General features: G+C 38.2%; 2 protein-coding genes across 2 annotated transcripts; both read left to right on the top strand.

The window, feature by feature from the left end:
- The first annotated feature begins 1,136 nt into the window (after positions 1–1,136).
- cab39 (calcium binding protein 39) lies at positions 1,137–13,996 on the top strand. Its single transcript, XM_055028877.1, has 9 exons — positions 1,137–1,332; positions 4,090–4,245; positions 6,529–6,693; positions 8,436–8,554; positions 9,208–9,376; positions 9,744–9,803; positions 10,232–10,297; positions 10,682–10,825; positions 12,066–13,996. The coding sequence occupies exons 2-9, from the start codon at positions 4,132–4,134 to the stop codon at positions 12,252–12,254; spliced, it is 1,026 nt and encodes a 341-aa protein (XP_054884852.1). The 5' UTR covers positions 1,137–1,332; positions 4,090–4,131; the 3' UTR covers positions 12,255–13,996.
- Positions 13,997–17,158: 3,162 nt separating this feature from the next.
- Positions 17,159–23,075, top strand: itm2ca (integral membrane protein 2Ca). The gene is made up of 6 exons (XM_055028866.1): positions 17,159–17,425; positions 20,130–20,273; positions 20,353–20,541; positions 20,960–21,070; positions 21,794–21,944; positions 22,025–23,075. Exons 1-6 carry the CDS (start codon positions 17,333–17,335, stop codon positions 22,114–22,116), a joined length of 780 nt encoding a protein of 259 aa, XP_054884841.1. The 5' UTR covers positions 17,159–17,332; the 3' UTR covers positions 22,117–23,075.
- Positions 23,076–24,897: the final 1,822 nt, after the last annotated feature.

The raw sequence follows: 24,897 nt of genomic DNA, 5'->3' as shown, positions 1-24,897 counted from the left end.
CATATAAAACAAGATGTTCCTCAAAAAGCATGAATATTAAAACATGCCAAAAAGCTAAATATTTTATACAAATAATTACAAATGCATTAATATTAAAAGGGGATGAAAAGTATTTAATTCTGGTATGTTTGCTGTACCAGAATTAAATACTGTCAAAAATTACTGTATTGAAACTTGACAGTTATATAGTAATTTAAACTAAATGATGCCTTACCTGTTCCTAACTGGAGTTTTTCCCAGCAGCTTGAGTTAAATGTTGGAGTGAATATAATAAAACGTGCAGCGGAAAGAGCGTTCTAACTCTGTCTGTAGAGGTATTCATTTGTGACACTATTAAGATTGGTTTGATACTGCACCCATGCAGAAACCACATAATTTGCAGAAAATGCAAATGGAGTCCACTTCAGCATAATTCAATGATAATGTTACCAAACTCTATTTACAGGGTTGGAATTATGCAAAATATTTTTTTGAGCATTACATCATTGAATTAGGTTATTCCTTTATCAAAACCTGTTGCTTTGATTCCTTTAAAGATTATTTCATCTTCCATAGCAATCATTTAGGGTCAATGCAGACACTAAATCAAAGGAGGAATTTATGGCAAGGAATTTATGTGCAATCAATATTTAGCAAAAAAAAAAAAAAAAAAACAACAACAACAAAAACTAAACTAAACAAAACAAAAAAAAAACCCCAAACAAATAAGAAAAAAAAAAAAAAGCCTCTGGATAAGAAAATCTTATTAGAAAAAAATTGCTACTTTAAATGTAGTGGAAGCACCATGCCACAAATTTCTGCTGCTAGAAATTTGTTCAATCAAATTAAATCTTCCAAAAATACATTGAAATATCTGGTTGTAACATAACAAAAGGTAAAAAAAAAAAAAAAAAAAGTTTAGGGAGTTTGAATGTTTGATACAATGTTGAGTTGTCCGACAGTAGCAAGTCTTTACTTGAACAGGATATCCAGAATTAAATTATCTTTCCTCGTATAAACGAAACACGTTTCCAGTGACGCTTTAGTAACGGGATAATGGCGCCCTCGTGTGGCCAGGTACTTTTATTGCAGAAACAAACCTACGTTGTTGCTGTACCACCGAACGGCCAGAGGTGGCGGTAAGACGTCACTGCAGCCACTACTGCTGCGCCGCCAGCGTTACCAATCGGGCTCAGAGAAAGAACCAGGAGGTAACAGGGGCCGCACAATTATCAACAGTAAAATAAGGGGAGTCGACGAGCAAAACAAAGCCCTTTTCATCCACAGATTATCTGAATTGCCTTTTGCAGTGCTAACAGTTGGTTGGAAAACGTCGACAACATCATCTAAAAGGTATTTAGTTGTGTATTTACATTCGGTTATGAAGTAATAACAAGGAAATAAGCAGGGAGCAGAGCGGGGCTGTGTGAGGCTGGCCTGCTGCTAAAGGCAGGCATGGGTTTCACCGAGGAGCCGCTGGCAGGCCTAGTTAGCATCTGGCTAACTAGTTAGCTTTCTAACCTGACATATTCTGCGCATTAAATTAAGTTTTCTTTTCGTTACCCAGTTACATTTTGATACGGGTCACCCTAATCTTTGTCGTAAAAGTTTTCTGAGCTTCGAGCAATCCTGGTGGTCGAGTTGAGACGCTTTCGGACGCTGCCCAGCTGCAGCAGTGGCTCTGTTGGGCAGTGATTGAAAGGTTATAGGCCACGATAGCTTCTGAACAAAGTTCAGCTAAACAGCAGAGACAAGTGTGTTTTAACTGTGTTGTTAACGTGCGTGGCACTGAATCGACTCAGGTGCGTTTTTGTTCGCGTTGCACGCCATCACAAAGCAGGCATGGAGATCAGGGATGGGCGGTGCTCACTGTCAGCTCCCGGGGCCCTGTCCTCGCTCTTTTTTTTTTGTTCTGTTTTTTGACAGTCTCTTCAGCTAATAGCTGCAGTTTTAACAGAGAAAGGCGTCGCTGCACAATTAAAGATAAGCTGATGAGGTTAACGCCAGCTATGAGTAATTGATCTCTGAGTCACATGGTGTGTGGAGAACCTGTTCCTGCCCGGACTGAAGGGTGTGTGCGCCACGGTGGAAGGTTTACGGGATTCTCACAGCTTTATTTGCTTTCAGGAAGATGCAGACACTTCAGTCAACACCGCGGCTTGTGTTTCTGCAAGGAATGAAGTCAGTTTGGGCTGAATTACTGTGAAATATGCTGCAGGTTGAGTTGCTTACGACACTGCCACGCCGATGTGTTTGGATTCTTCCGGTGGTGCATCACATTTTGAATCCTAACTTCAGCAATATGCATTTTTTATAATAGGTTCTTATTTGTGTTCTTTTAAAATTATGTGCAGCTTTAATTCGATCGTTGATTAAGTTAATTGAAAACCAGGAAGCATCCTCCACTCAAAGCAAAACACACTGCTATCCAACATCTTTGTTGTTGGTTTTAAACACAGGGTCTAACTTTTATTTTTGAACACCAAATAGGAATCTACAGTTTTTAAATACCTTAGTTCAATGCTTGTGTATATTTAGCTGCTGACATCTGTGGTTTCACAACTGTAAGTTGGTAATGTTTGTTTTAGATTGATTAGTGCTCAGTTTCCCTTATCTACTGCAGCCTAAGTCTTCTAAAGAACAAGAGGAAAAATATGACAAAACTGTACTCTTCCATTCACAAATGTTGTTTGTATATTTTTTCCAAGACCACCTAATCTAAAATGGAGCCATGCATATTATTATTTGTGCAGAAAAGTAGTTTAGTCAAAGTTATTTAAAACAACAACTCTTTTATAGTCACAAAAAAGAAAACAAACAAAGAGAAATGCTTATAGTAGATTTTCTAAATCTACTATAAACATTTCCACATCAATGATTAATCATTAATGATCAATCATCAATTAATCATTAATGATTAATCATCCATCAATCATCAATAATTAATTATTCATCAATCATCTGAAGCGAGCTGTTATGATGAGAAGTTTTTTCTGAGGGATTCAAGGATTCTTAGTTTTCTACAGCACACAGTTTGGATCAGGAGTTGTGGAGGGTAAGATGTGACCTGCAGGTCTTGAACCTGCCATATGTGTGTTGCCTCCTTATTTGCGTCACTGTTACTGAAGTGGGGCAGGGAGGCGGCGCCGCAGCCTGATGACTACATTAACGAGCTTTAGCCCCGTGGAAAAGACGGATTTGGCCACCTGCTGACGGCGAGGTGTGTCTGGGTCAGCAGAGATGTTGACATGTCAAAGTGCATGGGTCATTAGTGAGACGCGGTTTTACATTACAGCTTAGTCACCCATGACACATGCATATATATTTATAAATACATCTCCCACTTGGCTGCTACTCAAACATCATATGCCTGGAGCTAGCTTTGCTTTCTAAATGTGGACTCTGTCCAGACAGAGGAGAAAGTGTCGACTGCTCCAGATTTAGAGGATCACAGCAGAACAAACAGTTGGTCTCTAACACATCCTTTTATTTTCCAAAGATCACTACTACTCTGTCAGATCTCTTAACTCTTTGTCTTTTAGACATAAAGATTTGTCTTTATGCCTGCATGTTTTTGCTTATTTTAATTGTACACAGTTCTTTAAATGTAATGTGAGTAAATATATTTGCCCATTTATGCATAAAAACTGGAACTTTCAATATCTAGCAAGTTATATCCAACAAACACCTGATGTATTGGTTGGATGGGTCGGGGTTGTGTGGGTGATTCTGTTGGATCAGTCATTCCTACATCTGATCCAGAGCTACAAAGTTTTCCATTACGGAAAAATCTTACAGGCGTGTTTTATTAATAAAAGCTTGACGGCTTATGTTTCTGAATGAGACGTCAGACCCATACAAAGGTCTGAGATGATGTCATGGGTGATTATTTATATTTTAACCAGGTGATTCACCAGGTTTAAACTCTACATGTGAGAGATGTAGAAGTGATGTGTAAAAAGAATACACCTCTCCCTCTTTTTATTCTTGAATCATCGATTGAATTAGGTGTTGATTTAAATCATAAATTGGATATTAATGGTGTTTTTCAAGATGTTAAATACAGTGTCTGGGGCTACATTTGCTAATTTTGTACATTTCCTTGCTCAGGTGGACAGTCCGCTGCCTGGTTACTCGTGGTAACTCTCCGCCATGCCTTTTCCCTTTGGCAAGTCCCACAAGTCACCTGCGGACATCGTCAAGAACCTTAAGGACAGCATGACCGTGCTGGAGAAGCACGACATCTCCGATAAAAAGGCAGAGAAGGTAAAAGAGATTCTTCCAGTCCAACCTGTTTCCAACACAACCTGTGCACATGCATTAAAGTTTGGGATGTCACAATCAACTTTCATCCGACACAGATCAAAATTGCTTACAGTTAGACATTTGCTAATGCAAAGTCTGAGCCTAATTTCTCATTAATGTTAATGATTTTTATATGATTAGATCATATAAAAACGTCTTGTTCTTTATCAGATTTGAATGTCATTATCTCTAATCAAATCACAGTAACAATAGACTTATATCTTTAAACACGTGTTTCTGTTATGGCAGTAGTTTCAGGAATTGAAACTAGAATCGCAACTAATGATTACTTTATTCTACTCACTTATTCTATCAATTATTTTGATTAATTGGATTAAAAATTGGCACATTTTGAAGATTTTCTTTGCACCACTTAAGCCTTTTTTTACATTAGAAATGCATAAAACTGCAAACATATCAAAAAAGATGAACATTTTATTGCCTAAAATGCATTAACAACATTCCTTTGTGAACACTTGACCATCTGTAGTAAAACTTCCAACATCAACATGTGAAAGGTTTTCTTCACATTGTTCTGAACATCAGTACAATGTGAGTTTGATCTCTTAACTATTTTTTTGATCACCTGAATAATAATTCAGAAGAAAAAATGCTTTTAAGGAGATTTTATTTATGCATTTATTATAATTTTTTTCTATATTTCAAACAGATGAAGCTAAAACTAAAACTAGAGGAAGCTCTGGGTAGAACATTTTCACAGACAAATAAGGTTCTCCAATTAAATGAAATTTATGTACTTCTTACACAATTTTGACTTATTTACTGCTCAGACTTTGCTGTTCTTTCAGCTAACAGCATGTTTTAAAGTCTATATACCCAAGTTAATGATTAATTGATTGCTAAATTAGTTGAAGATGAATCCGATTAATTGTCTCAGTCCTAATTAACACGACTCATGTTTTAATACGAACCGTCACAGTACAGATAGGAATTAGTTTCACGCCTATTTGTTATGCTAGAGTCCAGAGGGAAACGTCAGAATCTGTTCACAACAGCAGCTGTGTAAATATCCTCAATATGAAGCCAAGCGTGTGGCTTTCTAAAAGCGAACGACACGCAGGACCGCCTTGTTTTTAATCAGCAGTTTGTAAAACTATCAGGAAGCCATTGCGTCATATTGCTTTTTGCTTAGCAACGTCTTATAATTAGCAAGATTACGTTTCACCTTTGATTTAATAACTCCAGTGGACACCAAATAAGTCATCTGGTGGTGTTTCAGCTCATTTAAATGCGGAACATTTCATTATTATTTACAGAGAACCTATTAAAATCTTTATCACCTTATAAATATGCATGACGTTTGTGCAAAACTTCTTAATATTCCTGGCCTGCTTTCTGCTATTCACGCATTCAGCTTATAAACGCTCTTGTTTATAAGTAGATTGGTAGGCAACTTAGTGTTTATAGGCTCATCGACATCTGGCAGAGAATGAAGCCGTAACTGAACTCGCAACTTTCAGACTGCAAGATCTCTACTCCTTCCCTGCTTCAGGCGCCGTCAGTTGTTTGATTTATGACCTGTAGGTCTCGTGTTTGGTTGAAATTAGATCAGATTTATGGCAACATGTTGAAACCTCCTGGTTAATGGTTTATATCTCTTTTCTTAAAAAAGGTGATTATGTTTTATTTATTTATTTAATTTAATGGGGTTTTTTTATGTAAAAAAGTGAAACCTAGCATTTGGTTTCCTTTTTGCTGTTGTTCTGAGCCCAGACCTCAAAACTTGAACTCAAAACCGCAACCATGACTTCCAGGCCACATTGCGCCAGAAAGTCCTCATGTTGCTTCACAATCTGAGTTCAAAATGGGTTAAACTCAGTTTTTATTCTAAAATTCTACACATTATAGTATATTACATATTTGCTTTTTCTTTTGCAAGCATACAATATAAATAATAAACTAAGGAATCACATAAGTATTCACAGCCTTTGTTTAACAGTCTGATGTGCTGTTAGCAGTAATCACTGTCTCAAATCTTCTTGAATATGACGGCATCATGTTGGCACGCCGATCTTCAGCCAATTTCTTCCACAGCTCCATCAGTTTAAATAGAAAACATCGGCGCTCAGCCCTTTTCAGACCTCTGACCAGAGGACTCAGGTCGGGACTCTTGCTGAGCCGCTGAAAGACATTTACAATTTGCCCTAAAGACACTTTTTGACTCCTCTCTGCTTTATCTGTTAAGTGGAGCGGCTTAATGAGTGGACGTTTGTAATATTTCAGGCTGCAGAGGAGGTGTCGAAGAGCCTGGTTGCGATGAAGGAGATCCTATATGGGACAAACGAGAAGGAGCCGCAGACGGAGGCAGTGGCGCAGCTGGCCCAGGAACTCTACAACAGCGGCCTGCTCAGCACCCTGATCGCCGACCTGCAGCTCATCGACTTCGAGGTGAGAGCTTAGTTTTATTGGTCTGAGTGTAGGCCTGCCACAATAAACAATAAATCATTTAATCACATGAAAATAACAATGTTAATGTTTATTGCAATAACTTCTGGGACAATTAATTGTCCAGTCAAATTTGTTATCCTATTTGTTAGGCCTATCTGAGTTAGAGGGAACGGGAAAGAGGAAAATATTCAATGATTCTTTATTATTTAAATTGTTTAACATAAGCATTATTTAGTTTTACATCATGTTATAACTTTATTCCCTCATCAACAACATACATGTTGTGGCTATAATTCTTTTTTTTTTTTTTTTTTTTTTTTTTTTTTTTTTTTTTTTTTGAGAAATCTCATGATATAAGCAGCATAATGAGTTACATTGTTGCGGCATTTTGGAAAGAGCAGGAGCTTCTTAAAGAGACAGAAGCTCAATTTCAGCACTCCAAATTATAATGTAGAATTTATTTTAAGTTATTTTTGATATATACAACATTTTTGTAACAACTGAAGGCAGAATAGATATTTTATTGTGCTATAAAATGGCTCTGGGTGCCTGGAAAACACATAATACTGCTTCTTTAACACAGACAAAGTCCTGCATGAGCACAGATATGATTTACTACACTGCAGAAGAGAAATATGGTTATTCATAACCGATGTGCCGGTGTTGATACGTGTGCAAACTCATGTTTTTTGGAAAATGTCAGGCAGCTGCTTCAGGCATCTCTGACTCACCTTATCTATGAGTCATTGTGCTGAAAGAAGGCTCATTTCCTCTTTTACACTGGTACATCCTGCTTACTTTAGACAAAGAGCTGATCAAGAATTACAAATTATACAAGGCAGAAGCAGGACAGGGATTTAAAAGTTTTCATGTTTCTTTGTGAACCCGCGTCTTTCCTATGATTGCATGATGGACACTTTCAAATCAACATTCCAGAAACATTTTTGCTCTGCAAATTAGAAAAATGAATTGATGTAATGATCAAATAAGACGAGTGATGTATGAGTCACATTAACGTCATTACTATATTGTCAAGTATTGGCTCCAAAATTAAAGCAGTTGTATTAAACATTTCCATGATGTGGAATATGGTGATGGCAGCAACAAGCTTTTGCTTTCCTGATTGTATCAATGTTTGACTAAGTACAGCACACACCACGCTTTCACTTTAAGCTTTTTAGTTTAAAAAATCTGTTAAAGCCATTTATCGTTTTGTTGCATAATACCTGCCTCTAAAAATAGGCTTGTGCGCGATTAAAAGGTCATGTATTTCAAAGGTCAAAAGGTACAGATACTTTTACAGGGAACTGTAAACAAGGAGAAGTTATTCTGACAAAACTGGCATATCAGCTAAAATGTCTAAATAAGCATTTCTTCTGGATGCAGATGGTGCACAGAAACAAAAAGGGTTTGAGGAACTAAGAAAAAGGTCTGAATGAAACAATTGTTTTTGTTTTGTGTCCATTGGCTCTTCCTCTCTGGTTGCTTTAGTTTCCTGTGCTGAATGACAATAACTTACATTATGATTTGCATCTGAAACAGCATAAAAATGACACACTTCTACACTTACCATTACTGACATTCTCAAATAGTCAGACTAATATTGGTAGATCTATTCATTTTTCCAAGACTCCTAATAGCATCAAAAATGCAACACAAAATCTTGAACCTTGAGTTTCATCATGATTTGTCTCAAGCATCTGTGGTATTAGTTGATGATTTTATGCTTCTGTCGCTAACAGGGTAAAAAAGATGTAGCCCAGATCTTCAACAACATCCTGAGGCGCCAGATTGGCACTCGGACACCTACTGTAGAGTACCTGTGTACCCAGCAAAACATCCTTTTTATGCTGCTGAAAGGGTAAGAGTCCAGGCAGATGTTTTGAAAACTTTTCTTTTTTCCATGTTTAGTGTAATTTAAAATTTGTTCTAAGCGATTAATGTTGTCGTAATATGTTCAGCCTTTTTGATGTTTCCTGAAGTTTTGCTCTCTCTCAGCCTAAATGATCTGCAGACATGTTTTGATGTGCTGTAAAATACTTTCCTCTGTAGTATTTCTTCTTCCTCACACTTTGTTTTTAAACAGCTCATGATGAAGATTGTAGCTAATCAGATAATTGCATTCAGATAGTTAGCATCTGTTAAAACTTGGATCTGACAAAGTGACTTTCTGGAGTTTCCACAAGAGCATAAAATTGTTAAAGAGCCAACTATTGTTTTCAAGTATAGATAGTAGATATAAAACAAATGTCCTTTTATTTATTTACAGATTTTCTGCAAATGTCAACATCCCATAAAAGAAAATGTATCCATATTTTCTTTATGGATACTTTCCAAAAGCGCTTTTTCTATAGTAGATATTCATTAGAAATTATAAACTGCCTTTTTTCCAAGCGGTCATCCTCAATTTGTGGCTCTAAGTGACTTTTTAGCTTGATGGGGAGCAAAAATGTCTCTTTGGATCGAAAAGGTTGCAGACCCCTGCGTTAAACGGTAAATCGCTGCTTCCTGCAGGTACGAGTCTCCGGATATCGCCCTGAACTGTGGCATCATGCTGAGGGAATGCATCAGACACGAACCGCTGGCCAAGATCACGCTGTGGTCGGAGCAGTTCTACGACTTCTTCAGATATGTGGAGATGTCCACGTTCGACATCGCCTCCGATGCATTTGCCACTTTCAAAGTAAGTCAAGCAGCTGATGATCAAGCAGCATTAGCTCTGATGTTCAATAAGAACACTATAAAACGACTAAAATATTGTTTTCAAATGACTAAGTGATGAGCAGAAATGAGTGCATCATTAGCCCATCATCACTATTAGTTTTATAATTGTGCCTAAGTTATTTTATGAAAATGGATTTTATTAATGTCACTATCATAAATGCTTTTGCTGCAGGATGTCTTACCTGTACTTTAATTTGGAACAAAACTTTAAAGCATTTCTGAGGATAATCCTTGATGCCATCTAATGCTGAACATGTTTTCTGATGTACGCAGAACAAATGAAACCTTTACTGCTGTAAACATACAATATATGTTTTTGTTTACAGGACCTCCTCACAAGACACAAGCTACTGAGTGCTGAGTTTCTGGAGCAACATTATGACAGAGTGAGTTCACACACAACTCTCTGAGCAGACAGTGAAGTTTTAAGGGTTTAAAATATAAAAACACTTCACAAAACCAGTTGTAATTGATTTAAACTTTAGTCATAATCGATGGTTAGAAGAAATCTGCAGCTGCTTGTTGAACTTTTAGGTTCACTTTTTCCATTGGAATCCAGAACTTCAGATTTCTTTAAGAGCAGCAGATGAACACTTTGTCTTGATGATCAGCTTGTCACCAACTTCCTCCTTAACGAGTCCAAATCAGCCATTTGGGACACCGTCCGCAGCATGAGAACACAAAGTAACTGTCAGATCGTGTGGGAGATTTTTTTTGTGTGTCGATATCAGACGGAGAAAGCGCTGTGAAAGTCTGTGCTTGATCTGCGTCTCGTCTCTAACCACAGCCATGTTTCTCTCTCCACCTCCTCCAGTTTTTCAGTGAATATGAAAAGTTACTACACTCAGAAAACTACGTGACTAAACGGCAGTCCCTCAAGGTAAGAACCCCAGGTTGCACGTACAAAAAGATCTCAGAGTGAGGCAACTCTATTTAGAGAGTTAAAGGAAGAGTGTTGGATTTCTTCCAACGCATCCTTCCCTGCCACCTCATGTCTGCCATCTAGTGGTTGGGAAAAAAAAACCCTCACTATTTTAACTAAAGCTAGTTGCTTTGAGGTGTACTTGACTTAATATCTGAATACTATGACTATAAATGAATTATAGTTAATACTTAAAATATAAACTTATGTTCAGTTCACAATACAGATTTATATGGATCATTATTGACCACATACAGTTGTAAGGTTCTCTAGGTTGGCTTAACGAACAGAATTGCACCATTTTTAATTTGTGCTTCTCTTTGTCTCATTAAAATTGTCTAGTTGCTCGGGGAGTTGCTTCTCGACAGGCACAATTTCACCATAATGACGAAATACATCAGCAAGCCGGAGAATCTCAAGCTAATGATGAATCTGCTGCGGGACAAGAGTCGCAACATCCAGTTTGAGGCTTTCCACGTGTTTAAGGTAAAGATGAGCGATACTTGGTCCAGAGCAGAAGATGGATCAGATATTTTATTTTCTAGGAAATGTTTGTGAGACTGTAGTGTTTGTGAAATGTCCCACAATTTATGGACCTGGAAAATCTCAGCTTTTTGTGCATTTAAAACTCCTGAAGTGTATTTTACTTTTCTTCAGTTGAGTCTGAATGCGTCATCGTTTTACTGTGAACATTTCTGGGATAGCTGATAACCATGACAAAGGGCTGCAGTTGTATAATAATTTTTTTGCATAAAGGCAGAATGGTAAACAGTACCTTGTAAATATATTTACTCCTCTAAAGTTATTTACATCTACAATTGTAAACATAATTTAGTTAGTGAGGTTTTCATGAGGTTTTCAGAACTGAAGAGCATAGAAACTAGATGCTGCCTGCTCCTCTAGACACAAAATCACTTTAACTTTGACTGGTTTAAAACCAGGGTTATTGAGCTGAACTAGTGCTATAGCTCCTACCACACTTATTTCTTCCTCTCAATTTTCTTGGATACAAAACTCTGACCAACCAGCTTCTTCAGAAATTACCTTTTTGAGGCTTATCCTCCTTGTGAATGCTGTCGATGTCAGCAGCAATCTTCCCTATGGTGGTGTAGCTGTTGACCCAGAGTGAGAGCCTGTTTCAATTTACTTAGTTGATTAGGGTGTGACGTTATGAGTTTCCAATTATTACCTTTTTCACAGTAGTCAAATTGAATTTTCATTATTTATCTACATTAACCCATCAAAATAAGAAAAAAAACAGAAGTTTGGGATATAGCTATGTGACGATTTAATGAGTAAAACGATTTAATGAGTTTTACTCATTAAATCGCAAGAAATGTTGCACTTTAATGCAATATTTACATTTTTTTTTTATCGATTTAATCACATTTTCTGTTAATAAAGATAATTTTTTTTCCCACAAATGCACTAGTTGTGCTCAGTGATACCATTTTGTTTTTCCATCACATTTTTCAGCTTGCATTTAGTTAGACTTGTAATTTAGTTTAACGTCCAGATTACTAAAATATAAGGACATTTTGGAAAATATTTTCCAGCATTTGTCATTTCTTTTTAAGAAAGGAAAGGAAAAAAAATGTTTTGTTATGAAATAAGTCTTAGATGTTAGTTTGAAGCCACTACCCTGTAATATGTAATTATTAGCTTGCATTCTCACATCAAAAACACGAGTGGATTGACTCTCGTCTTTGTCCTCGTCCACCTCCAGGTGTTTGTGGCCAACCCCAACAAGACGCAGCCCATCCTGGACATCCTGCTGAAGAACCAGGCCAAACTCATCGAGTTTCTCAGCAAGTTCCAGAACGACAGAACAGAGGACGAACAGTTCAACGATGAAAAGACTTACTTAATCAAACAGATCAGGGACCTGAAGAGGCCCGCCCCGCAGGAGGCCTGAGGGGCCGAGCGGCAGGGCAAGGACGGAGCCGCCAGGACCCGGTCTGGAAAGCATCCAGGCGGCGTCTGCTTAACGGAGCCATCGGCAGCAGCTGCTCTGATTTCTGAACAAAAACTGAGGAACAAAAACAAAACAAACCCACGTCAGCTCACCAGGAAGTCGCCAGTTCTGCCCCTCAGAACATTTTTGTTTATTCTTTGTTTCAAAAGATGTCAGTGAATACTAGTAGATGCTGCTGCTGCTGATTTATTATGTTGCCACAACAGTTCATCACACATAACGAACAAATCCACACAGTCAAACTAAGGCAGGCTTTCTGAGAGGTGCGACAATAATCAAACAGATACGCACATAAGCAAATAATAATAATAATACAACATGCAGACAGACACAAGCCGCCACTGAAGACATTGGGATAAACGGTACGAACAAGAGCTTCAGAACTATTGTTGCATGCCTTGAAATATGACAGATCCGTGGCTGGCGCCGGTGCTGCAGCGTCTGGCCGCCACATTCGGTTTCATGCGCATCCCAGCGGCCGCTTTAGTTTGCATCTTGGCCTTCATCTAACAAAGCAACCAGATGCCATCAGAACCATTAATTACCTCCTGTGCGCTTTATGACACAGCGCTTGAAGCACAGCTGAGGAGGGAGGGTTGTAGGGTATAAAGTAGTTAAAGCCCGTGATTTGGGTCATTTTTATTTTTTAATTATCTGGGACAGGGTGATTGTGTACATATGCCTTTTTTTGCTTTGTAGATTTTTGTTTAACCTTGACATAAATATATATATTATATATATATCACCTTAAACAAACTGTTTTTGGTTGTTATCAAGTTACTTTCTGAAGCATAAGAAAAGTGACATTGTTTCCGCATTTCATTTTACTGGTGAAATGATTGCTGGTTGGGTTGCTTTGTACATAACTTAAAGGGCCAGCTCAGATTTAGGTAACCTATAGGATCTTTAACAATTTGTACAGCAGAGGAATGTCATAGTAACAGCTCTGGGTCTGTTCATTTACATTTTGAGGATCTCTGCAGAAAATGTGCAGGGGTGCAGTGCAGATGGGGAGTGGAGGGAAGAGCAGAGCATTAACAGCAACATTAAAGCGTGTGTTTGCACTTTGCGAAGTGCTGGGTGATTCGTTTCTCCTCACCGGGGTGGTTTTCTTCTGCTCCCTGTTTTCTTACCGCTTCGGTTTGTAACATCAGAGTGCCATGTCATGTTAGCCTCCCCACAGTTTGTGAGCTTCAAGTGGGACCGGATTATAACACTGTCACTGTCACCCTACTCTTTGTGTTTTGAGCCTTTTTTATAATTCCAGTACAATGGTGAGCGTAAAGCATTATGGGTAGCGGAGTGCTTTTGGGTTTGCTGAAGCTGAGAACAACTGATTAAACCACATATATTGTCTTCATTTGCAGTGAGTGACGTTCTAAAAAGCATCTCAGAGCAGAAAACACTACAATCAGAGCCTGGTGACCCCTTCGTTCACTCTGAACATGCATGTTGCTTCACTGGTTCTGCATGATGCTGCACTAAAAGTTGTACTGGAATTGGTCCCCTCACCCGTCTCCCTTCCAGCATCGGACAGTATTGAAATGACAAAAAACAAATTCTTGACAGTTTACGGTAGTGTGCTGACTTTATCTCCAGTCTCAGCAGCGAGTGTGTGGGAGCTTTCTGATGTGTCAAAGGCCTGAGCCCAACGATTAAATAAACATTTGAGATAAAACGCAGCTGTGTCGCACTTTATTCATGGGAATAAAACTCATCCTGAGGATAACAAAAGGACATGTTAACTTTCTAAAATGTTGAATTACGTTTATAAAGGTTCGATTTTTTTTTCAAATGACAACTATAAGGTAAATATAGGTACATGTTAAAAGTTAATATGAAAAAGTTCAATATTTTTGTCTCTTATTACAGAAAGTGAATCTTAGAGGGAAATAATTGCAAGCTTTCATTCCTTGACATTTTTATTGAGAAAGAAAATAATGAAACATTTTGTCTCACTAAAGTGGAACATTAGGTAAGATTGTTATTAAAATCAATTAGACAGAAATGTCTGGTTTATTGTCCATAAGCCATAATCACACAGCATGGAAATATTCATGCTGTGTGATATATCTATGTAAGACATATTTCACGTTACAAAATAAAAAGAAAAAAAGCTACTTTTTTTTTTTTTTTTACAATATTCCAATTTTTGGAGGTGTGCCTGTAGTTTTCAAGTTTTTGGAGTGTTTTCTGTCTTTGTTTTATTTTATAAGTAGGCCTTTGCAGTATTAACAGACTTAATCTACCACAAGTAAATATTTTCTATGTTGTAGAATACTGTGCTAAAACAGAAAAGAGAAGAAAATTATTGTTCAATAATTTTTACAGCCAGATCCAGGGTCCACCTGCAGGATTTTAGGGGTAATAGTGGGAAATATTTAAAGGAAGAAAACAGGAGTTTCCACTAATGAACTGTCACTTTTACTTACCAGGCAGAAATAGCAGATTTTTCACTCAAACAGCACTTTATTAATTTTTGCAAGAATGGAAGCAGGAAGCAGATATGCTGAGTCTGTTCAGTCTGCCTTGTTCTAATTAGCTATTTCCATGCATGAATTATGATCCTTTGTGTCAAGATTGTTTTCAATTTTTTTTATTTTCTTAAAGCATGAAAAAAGGTAGGAACATTTTTTTATTTCATTTTTTTAGGTGATCAATTGTAATTTTCTCCAAATACAAAGTTATTTGAAAAATACGTCAGTAGTATTGCTCTTTAGTGGTTATCTGATGTCACAATATTTTTTACCTGCAAGAGTCACCTACAGTAGAAGGAGGGACTGGGTCAGTTGGCATGATTTTTTCTGTCTGTCAGTCATATTGGATTTAACAAAATAATTTTTAATAATTTCTTGCATTTGCAGCAGATGGTCAGAAGTTGATAGTGTATTTTATGATGCATTAGTGTACATTTCAGTGGTTTGTGTGCATTTATAACATAAAAATCCACCAGAAGCACAAAAAAAGGCTTTTAGTTAGCTGTCCACTGAAGTGACCACTGTGCATGAAAGAGTTAGTCACTACCTGCATATAGGAATCTTGTCACAAAGTTTCTCACAGAGAATCTGGGAACCAGCATTTCTGGCTCAGCATAATGTTGACAAAGACTTTTGAAACCCTGAAAATTGAGGAGCGCTCCATTCTTATCTGAACCCTCCCTGAATTTTCTGGTAGTTTGGGATGAACTTCCACAAGTTTGGAAACTGACTTTTAATTTTTTTTAGCAGACTTTATATTATTTTATATAAATAACCCAGAAAATAAGAGTTCATAAATTTAATTAAAGTTCAACAAGAAATCTCCATGGCATACTGGAGGCAAGATCTGATGAGTTTTCTGACTGTGAACCCAAGTAGTGTTTGTCTTGGTCGGCTTGTAGTTGTGTACTCCACAGATGTGGCAAGAAGAAAACAAAGGAGTACCAAAAAAACAACAAAAAATACCATTTAAAGTTTACCATAAGTAAGTATCATATGAAATGTGTGGGAGGATGTGTTCTAGTCAAATGAGTCCAAAATTTAGATGTCTGGCCCACATGCAAATCACTCTATGATAGAAACAGATAGTGAAACACAGTGGTAGCATTGTATTTTGTCTTGTGCTTGTGGAATAATGTAGAATTGGACAACACTGAAAGAAGCATGTTGAAACCTCTAAAAGGCTTGAAAATGGGGTGGATGTTCACCTTCCAGATTAGAGGGTCAACCAACTCAGTGCTTTGGATCAAGAGGGCTAAAGTCCAGTCCTTGAGAAATATTCTGCAGCTTTCAGGTGCATTTCTTCTCCAACACGCCTGAATTAAATCACTAAATCTCCTCATTAGCATTCATTCAGCTCTGCTAAGGGCTGGTAACAAGCAATTAATCTGATCCACTTCTAGTTTAGATCAAAGTATGTTCTTGAACTAGAGTGGCCAAGTCCAAGTCCAGACTGAAATCAAATTGAGAACTTGTGCAATTATCTTAGTACACTTGAAATGAGATAAAACTGACTGATGAGTAACTTTTCAACAAGATATAGGAGCTTATTTCAAGTCAATAATTCCTTTATATCGATTTTTAAAATTGATATAAATGGTGGATTATTTCACATATAGAAAAATTTTTCCCCATGTTCAAAGTGAAATAATCTGCCAGTGAAACTAGTGCTTTGTCAATATTAATCAAATCAATATTAAGCATTATTGATTTGAAACAGGCTAATATATCTTGCTGAAAAGTTATAGTCAGTTTTGTCTTTTTTCAAGTGTTGCTTTCAAGTGTATTGAAAAAAGACAAAGTTGTGCTAGAAAATATTTACAGTTATACACCAAAGCATTTGTTACTTTGCAAATGCCATCCTTTCCCTTCCATCTCACATCTATGAGCAGTTTTGTTTTGATTTATGAATCACATCCAAGTTTGTGGTCTTGGTGTAAAAGTGCAAGGAGCAACAGCAGGACGCTGAATATCAAACCACGTGATCGCACTTTTAGAAATCCGATCAGATTGCAAATGATGGAAACGCTGGCGCAGTGACAGGCGCTTTGTTGCTGTCTTTGGAGCAGAGAGGAGCTGCAAATAGATTTCCTGTGTGACCCATTTAACAGGGTCTGCCTAATGCACCGTTGTTATGTGATTATTGCTACCTAGAATTAAAATGTGACCGAACGGCGGAAAAAGAAGACAAAACGCGAACATTACAGCGATAATTATTGGTATTTTAATATAGTTTTATTGATTGGAGTTTAATTGTAAGGAAAAAGAACAGAAAAAAAGCCCCTCCCGGACTGGTCCTTTAAGAACCAAATTTATTGGAGGAGGAAAAAAAAAAAAAAAAAAAAAAAAAAAAAAGCCCCTCGCACTTCCGGTGGAGAGAGACAAAACCAGCTGAACGGCCCCGCTGTGGGAAGAAGAGAGCAGCGCGGCCTTGCAGACGCTGTTTGGTGGGACTTGATACATTTGACCCGGGTCTCCGAGCGTCCAGCCTCCTGTCCGAGAGGAGAGACAGTCCAGAGGAGGAGGTGAGGAGGACACATCATGGTGAAGATCAGCTTCCAGCCTGTGGCGGGACAGAAAGTGGACAAGGAGAATGACGGCGACAAGACGGAAATCCTCATCCCCCGTCCGATGGTGAGACCTTTTTTTGTTTTTTTTTAATACCGTTTTTATTTATTTATTTTTTATTTATCTCACATTGACGCTTTGTCCTCTTACGTAACGCGATGTCCGCTTTGTCCAGACTGCGATCTGCGGTTGGTGCAAACCCGCCTGCACCTGCACTCCTGCACATTTAATTTGTTTGCATCAATCGCCATTTGCCTGCAAACAGAATTCCATCTGCTGCTGCATGGCGCCACTTGTCCCCTCTACGCATCATGCAAGTTAAAAAAAAAAAAACATTTTCACATGCACACTTTGTTCAGAACTGATCGGATTGTTAAAAATAAATAAATAAATATTTTCTCAGGGCCTTTGCTGCTGTCACCGCCTCCTCCCCTCAGTGACGTTTTAAAGTGCAAACCTTACGTTTTAATGGAAAAGGGTAAAGCTGAAGAAAAAATTTGCTTTGACAATCAAAATGGCAGATGGGATGCATAATCTTGCAGTGCATGCAAAATAATTTGTTACAGTTGACAAAGCGGGCAGAGCAGGGAGTCCTGAACTTTGCTGTGGCAGCAACCTTCCCTCTATCAATGATACATGGCAGAGCTCTGAGGATGACGGCCTGGAATGCAAGACAGCGTGGATAAGATCTTGTGCTGACACAGGAAGTGGATCTGACAGAAGGACAGAGCTGCTTCTGCGACGTCCTCCTGTGATGTTCCAAAAGTATTGAACGGAGGACGGACAGGCCTGTTGGTGTGTCACGCTGTCAGCTGGTGTGAAAGAGACACTGTCGTCCCTCAGTGAGACGACGGAACACAAAGAACCCAAAGAAAAGTGTGTTCGCACATACCATGTTCTGTTGTGTTCTTTCTCCAAATGCTTCCTTGAAGAGCAGCAGGACACGGGAACATCAACTCTGTGGAAGATCCTGCACTAATGGCACCATGTACTGTCTAACAAAGCCACTGATTCCAAGTCTTTTGTGTTGATTCCCCTTAGAGCTCACTGGATAGTCGTCGTTTGCTTTTGATGTTTCTTTCTAAGAGCGGCCTGCTTGCTTTTTCTCTCATTTCCTCGGCCAGGAATAGCCACTTTTTGTTGTTTACCTGCTGCAATCACTCAGCAGCACTTCCACAATCAGCGCTGAATCACTTCTGCAGGTAATTATTACGGTTGCAAGTGGGAGACCTGCTCTGAGCGTGTAGTGCCACTCTGCCCACACAGGTTGAGGCGCATGGCACCAGCAGATGGACTGTGAGACTGGAGGCGGCTTTGGCAGATTACTCATCCCAGTCTGGGTTTGCATTAGCAGGGTTGATGACGGGCCTTCATCTGAATGGAGCCCAGTCTGATAATTCCTGCTGGAAATGCAGCATTTCCATTTTTTGTGATTTATTTATTTATTTTTTTTTTAAAGCAGTTGTTTGATTCAGACTATTTTTAGCGCCTCGTCTTTGTGTAGATGAGTGGGAAGAACGGATGCTGTCTCCTAGCGCTCTTCTTGAGCATCTTTTTGTAACTGGAAGCGTATGCTTAGAAATACATCAAGAAATGTTCTTATTATCCAGAACCAGAAGATTTTTCACCCTGACCCTTGACGAACCATAAAATTTCTCTAGCCAGACTCTCAAAGGTCGAGCCTACCCAAACACTATTGGTATGGAAGCTGTGACTTGGGTTTGCAGTTAAGGATTATTATAATAAACAATTGAGTCCATCAATTGTTCTGATGATTGATCTATCATCAGAACAAGAAATCGGCACATTGTGCAGATTTTTTTCCTGCAGTCAGTGAGGCCTTTTTTATACAATATTTGAAATACATTAAAAGTTAAATAAACAAATGATCCAATTATTTTGTTTGAATAAGAAATAAAGCACTTTATTGCCTAAAATGCACTTTATTGCTGGACGCATCCTACAAATGCATCCAGTGTTACTAAAGAAAATACTTCCAACATCAACATATGAAAAGCTCAGCCCTTCCTGCTTGATTTGCCATTTAGTATCAATAGTGTAAAGCTTTTTATTTTTGTACAAACTAATAAACAATTGGATAGCAAAAGATGCTTAACAGTGAAATTTTAGTGGCTTATTTTAATTTTAAGCTGTAAAACGTTAAGTACAACGGCAAGTATATGTCACTTGCATGTGTTTTTTTTATTTTTTTGCTTTACATTTGTAGTACAGAACCAGTGACTTTTACTCAACTTTAACACACCAGTTTGGCTAAATGCAGTTAGTATTTGGAATAAAAAGTGACCTATGCACTGTTACTGTTACTAAAGAAAAAAAAAAATCACCTTCTCCCCCCCAAAAAATGTTTGCCTTTTTTAAGGCATCAGGCGCAAAACTTTTTATGTTTCAGATGATTTGCAGACCTCCCAACATACTTTGATCCTTAAAATATAACATGCTTGGTTTATGTCAAATAGTTTTTTATTTTTAATTGGAAAGTAAAATTAAATGCTTTGAACTTGGTGATTTTGGCTTGTGGCAAAAATGTGGGCACCATTTTGCTAAGTGCTAATATGATATGCTCAATCATTTTCTTTTTGTTTTGAAATGAGTAAAACTTTTACAAAATGTGTGATGTTGCATCATCTTGTAATAATGATGATTAGCTGCTCCAAGCAGGAGGTCTGGGGTGGAGAGTCCTTGAGGAAAATCTAAAATGGGTCAGATCTCTCATCAAGCCATCTCTGCTTTTTCATTTTCTTTCCTCCAGGATGAGGATGAGCTGGTGCTGCCGCTGCGCCCCAAAAAGTCACCCCTCAACGGGCTTTGCTGCCTGACGTTCGGCCTGGTGGTCTTCATGGCTGGTCTGGTTCTGGCCTCCATCTATGTGTATCGCTACTACTTTATACCTCATGTAAGATTCGTCTGCAATTCCTCTAAGTTCGGCTCCTGAACCGATTTACTGATATGAATGTTTATGTGTGTGCACACAGATGCCAGAGGAGAACCTGTTTCACTGCAGGGTTCTTTTTGAAGACTCCGTCTATGCCCCGCTCCGTGGACGCCAGGAGCTGGAGGAAAATGTCGGCATCTACCTTTCTGACAATTATGAGAAGATCACTGTGCCTGTGCCTCACTTTGGAGGGAGTGACCCTGCTGATATAATCCATGATTTCCACAGGGTGAGGACAAACAAACACGCATACTGCATTTACAGAGTCATATCCCTTTAATTGATTACTAGATTTCTCTTTATCTCATTCTTTCCAAGCACCGTGCCTTGTGAAAATATGAATGAAATCTGCTTAAAATACCTGGAATTTTGTGGGCCTAACTCGACAAACACGTAAAAAGTTTCAAGGGGTGTGGGTACTTTTATTTCCAGTTGGAAATGAAGGCTTTTCTGAAAGTAAATATTCTTTTTTGCAAGTGATGGCTTGAAAAGTTTTTGCTCAAATAAAAAATTCCACACATTTAATCTCTCTATCATAGGCTTATCAAAAAATAAAAAAGAAGCAGTGTTACTGAAAATAAATCCAAAAATGTAGCATCCCTGTTGTTGGATTATATTAGTTTTTTTTTCTTTCTCGCCTTTACCAGGGATTGACCGCCTACCATGATATTGCTTTGGACAAATGCTATGTTATTGAGCTGAACACCACCATTGTGATGCCTCCTCGCAATCTTTGGGAACTTCTCATCAACGTCAAGGTAACGCCGCTATCATCATGAACCTGTCTGACGTCCCAGAAGCCTGCTGAGATTCATGTTAAAGGAGGGCATGTTGTTATGCTACACAAAACATGTTACATTTTGTGAATCAAATTATTCTCAGATAAGATTTTAGTCTGGTCAGCTTTGGTTATTTTTAGCTCCTTCCAGCTGTTTTAAGGTCTCTATCACTTTAAATCTAAATAATCTGCTGGTCATACCCAACTGCTCAATGTTTACACCTGCACTTTATTCACATGGAAATGACTGCAAACATTATTATAGCCATAAATCTTTAAGTCTGACTGAGAAGCAGATCCTCCTGTACATAGATCAAGGATGCAGGAAGTGGTTTCTGAATAATAAAAAAATAACAAAATACAAGTTGTTTCTAGCAATCATTGTACGGCGCATACAAAAATACAGCTGACCAAAGATACTGTAGTTCCTCTTGGGTTGCTAAGTGAAAGGCTGCGGTTGCTAGATTGTATGGCAGTACCTACCAATGGTGACTTACTTGGTGGTTGGACTGTTTTTAGAGGCAGTAGAAGCAAATGGAAGAGAAAAAAGTGGACTTTGCATTATAAGTCCATGAATTTATCTGTTGACATGAGCAAACATAGCCATGAAAACTCATCATACATCTTCTTCCCTCTGCCTCGTTATAAACCCCTTGGTAACTCCATTCCCTTGAGATATTTCCTCTGTTTTTGTTTCTTGCAGAAGGGAACATACCTGCCTCAGACTTACATCATTCATGAAGAGATGGTGGTGACTGGCAAAGTGCACAACATGCGTCAGCTGGGGCCTTTCATCTACCGCCTGTGCAATGGGAAGGATACGTACCGCCTGACGCGCCGCGTCACCCGCAGACGTAAGTTTGGATGAGAAGAAGTGTTTCTGAAACCAGAACCAACTTTTACTGATTTGTCCGTTTTGCATTCCTCCTCGTAGGTCTCAACAAGCGAGAGGCGAAGGACTGCCACCACATCCGCCACTTTGAGAACACGTTTGTGGTGGAGACGGTGATCTGTGACGGGGCGTAAACACCTGATTGCACATCTCCACTCACTACCCCAGCCACTGTAGCAACCCCCCCATCCCTCCGGTGGATCTGATCATATCTCAGTTGCACTTTACTACTGCTATTCTTGGATAAATATGGTTTTCCACTGTCTGTTTTGTTGTTGCTGCTCTTATTTTTTTTTGTTTTAATTAATGGTATTTACCCCTACAGTCGTGATGCAATACTAAACTGTTTGTTTTATCACAGGATTTTTCCATGTAGCAATTCCTTAAGCCAATAATAAAAGCTTATTTCAACATCTCTCCTCTACCTCTGTGGGGATTTGTTCTGTGCGATGGTTACTGTATCCATGTGTCATTAAGGTGGCAGTGCTTTTATTTTTCCTAAAGCTCTGGAGGTCAATTTGTGTTTTAGCTTCACTAACAATGAGCTACTAGGAGCACAAAGTCTTACATTGCTCAACGAACGTCAACCTTTGGATTTTCAGTCGTGAATCAAATACGTTTTCTGTTTTGTGAAATGTAAAATTTTAACTGCTAGTTGCTTGCTTGCATCTTTTCTTATATGCTTGATGCTTCTTGCTCCTTTTTATGCCTTTCATCTTTTTTCAAAAGCACCATCATGATGTAAAATGCATAGAACATTGCATTAGTACTTAGGCTGCATATATTAGGTTTAAGATGTTCCATTAGTCAGCCATTTGAAGATGCACATCTCGTTCTTAATTTAAATATTTCTGAAAAGTATGCCAAACTCATTTTTCATGAAACATAGTTTTATCTTGCATGTGTTTATCTATAAGAGAGGAGTAAAGCTTAGTGTTTTGGTGAAATGATGTTAAAGCCTTAGACCAGATCAGAAACTGGGCTAAAGTCAAAAAGACACGAAAGGAGCGCATTACCTGACAACTTTGATCTGTATAGTTTGTCTGCCAAATGGCACCTGTCTGTGAATTCAATAAAAATGACTAAACTAAGAGTCTGGCTCTTCTTTTCTTAAAGAATATATTACAGTAAAACAATTTGGTTATTTGTCTTATAACACAATTCAAATTGGAATTTTGTGAAAGAAAGCAACTTAATTTTCCATTTCCTGTCTTACTTTTTCATGAACCCCAACATTTTGCTTTACTGCATTATTGGATGTGTAGCTGCTTCTACACTTTTGTCTGCAAGTGTATTTGTTTTGTCTTAAAAACTGCATTCTGACCATTCAGCGCCACCTACTGGATATAATTTATTCTAATTCAAAGCTTCTGACTCTGGGAAACATTTGCAAAGTTTTTATATTACCTCAGCAACCATCTCTGTACATGAACTGTTATGGTCTGTGTTCTTAATTTCTTTTAATCCACAAGGGGATGCCACAGGGCTCTGTATTAGGCCCCATTCTATTTGTTCCTTTCTATTTATTCCCTCATACTGTGGAGTAATTGATTTAGGTCAGTAAATTAGAAAAATGTTTCCTTTAAATCAGAAAATACAACAAGCTGACATCAATTTCAAAGTGTAACAATAAAGAACACTGAATGCTTATAAAACCTCAAACTTATTACCATAGTACCTGACAATATAAAATATTATCCTCAAAATGTCTGCTTCCTGGCTCTTTTACTTGCAAAGTCATCAATGATGTCCTCGTGTGATAGCTGCTTGCCCATCTCATGGTTGATTCTGATTATTGGAAGACCTTTGAGGTAATTTTGTTCTGTGGATGGCCTGTGGTCGGTCCGGATGAGCTTCAATGCCACATTCAAAGACAGAGTGAAGGAAACTCTTGGGACAAAGTTCTTGTTCCCTCAAACGTTTTTTGTGGATGAAAATGAGGAGATCAAGAGAAGTCACGTTATCAAAAGTCAAACCTGGTGAGTTTTTGATCTGCATAGTGAGCTCCTTTCCATCAATCTCCCTTTCATCTTCAGTGTATAATGTCCTACAGAGGTTGTTAGCACATTTCCTAATCATCCACTTTTTGGAAATTGAGAAGCACTTCAAATCTGGAACTCAGATTTGGAGGATAGGAGTTTCAAACCTATCCTTTAAGAATTCAATGGCTGTTTCAAGGCATCTTCAACAGTCTCTTCTGGGATTTCAGAGGTAAAGTGCTTTTTTATGTTCCTTAGTACTTTCTTTTTCTGTACAGCCTCCACATTCATTTCCTTGTATATCTGTATCAAAGGCCTATTCTGAAGCAAAAGCCACTTCTTGTGTCAGAGATGTCTTTGCCCCCAGGAAGAAAGTCCAGGGTCACATCAAGGTGCATTTTGGTAGACTGCAGGATCTTTCTGAAATGGTCCACATGATTTAGAATCTCATAACATACAAAATCAGTGCAAATCAACATTGGAAGTACATCTGTGGGTTTCAATCTCAGCCTGCGGGTCATTTTTTCCCTGACCTGCAGGCTCCAACAATACTTCTCTTATATCGGAAACATTGTACGGCACAGACTCAGTGTTTTTAATATGACTGCTATTATTTGTCACTCAAGTCCTGAGAGCAACAGTCAGACATTCCCTTAGGATTGCTAATCTTTGTGGGCCTGCTGAAAAAAGGTTGCACTGTGTCTGTTCATTGCCAAACTAGTAGATAACAACAGTTGCAGCTTTTCAGTTTCAGCCACCACCAGATTTAGGGAATGCTGTTGTCTATCTTGGCCAGATTTCCTTTAAAAAAATCACAATAGGATGTTTCAGGTTTAATAAAAGTTTAATAAAATAAAAAAAAGTTTTGTAAAATGAAATTAAATCAGTTGTGAAGGTACATAACTGTAAAAATGTACTAAGGAAGAATATTTGGGT

The sequence above is a fragment of the Poeciliopsis prolifica genome, unplaced genomic scaffold (genome assembly GCF_027474105.1).
Source record: "Poeciliopsis prolifica strain line A6 unplaced genomic scaffold, Auburn_PproV2 SCAFFOLD004, whole genome shotgun sequence".
NCBI classification, from domain to species: Eukaryota; Metazoa; Chordata; class Actinopteri; order Cyprinodontiformes; family Poeciliidae; genus Poeciliopsis; species Poeciliopsis prolifica.
This window is presented reverse-complemented; position numbering and strand designations above follow the sequence as displayed.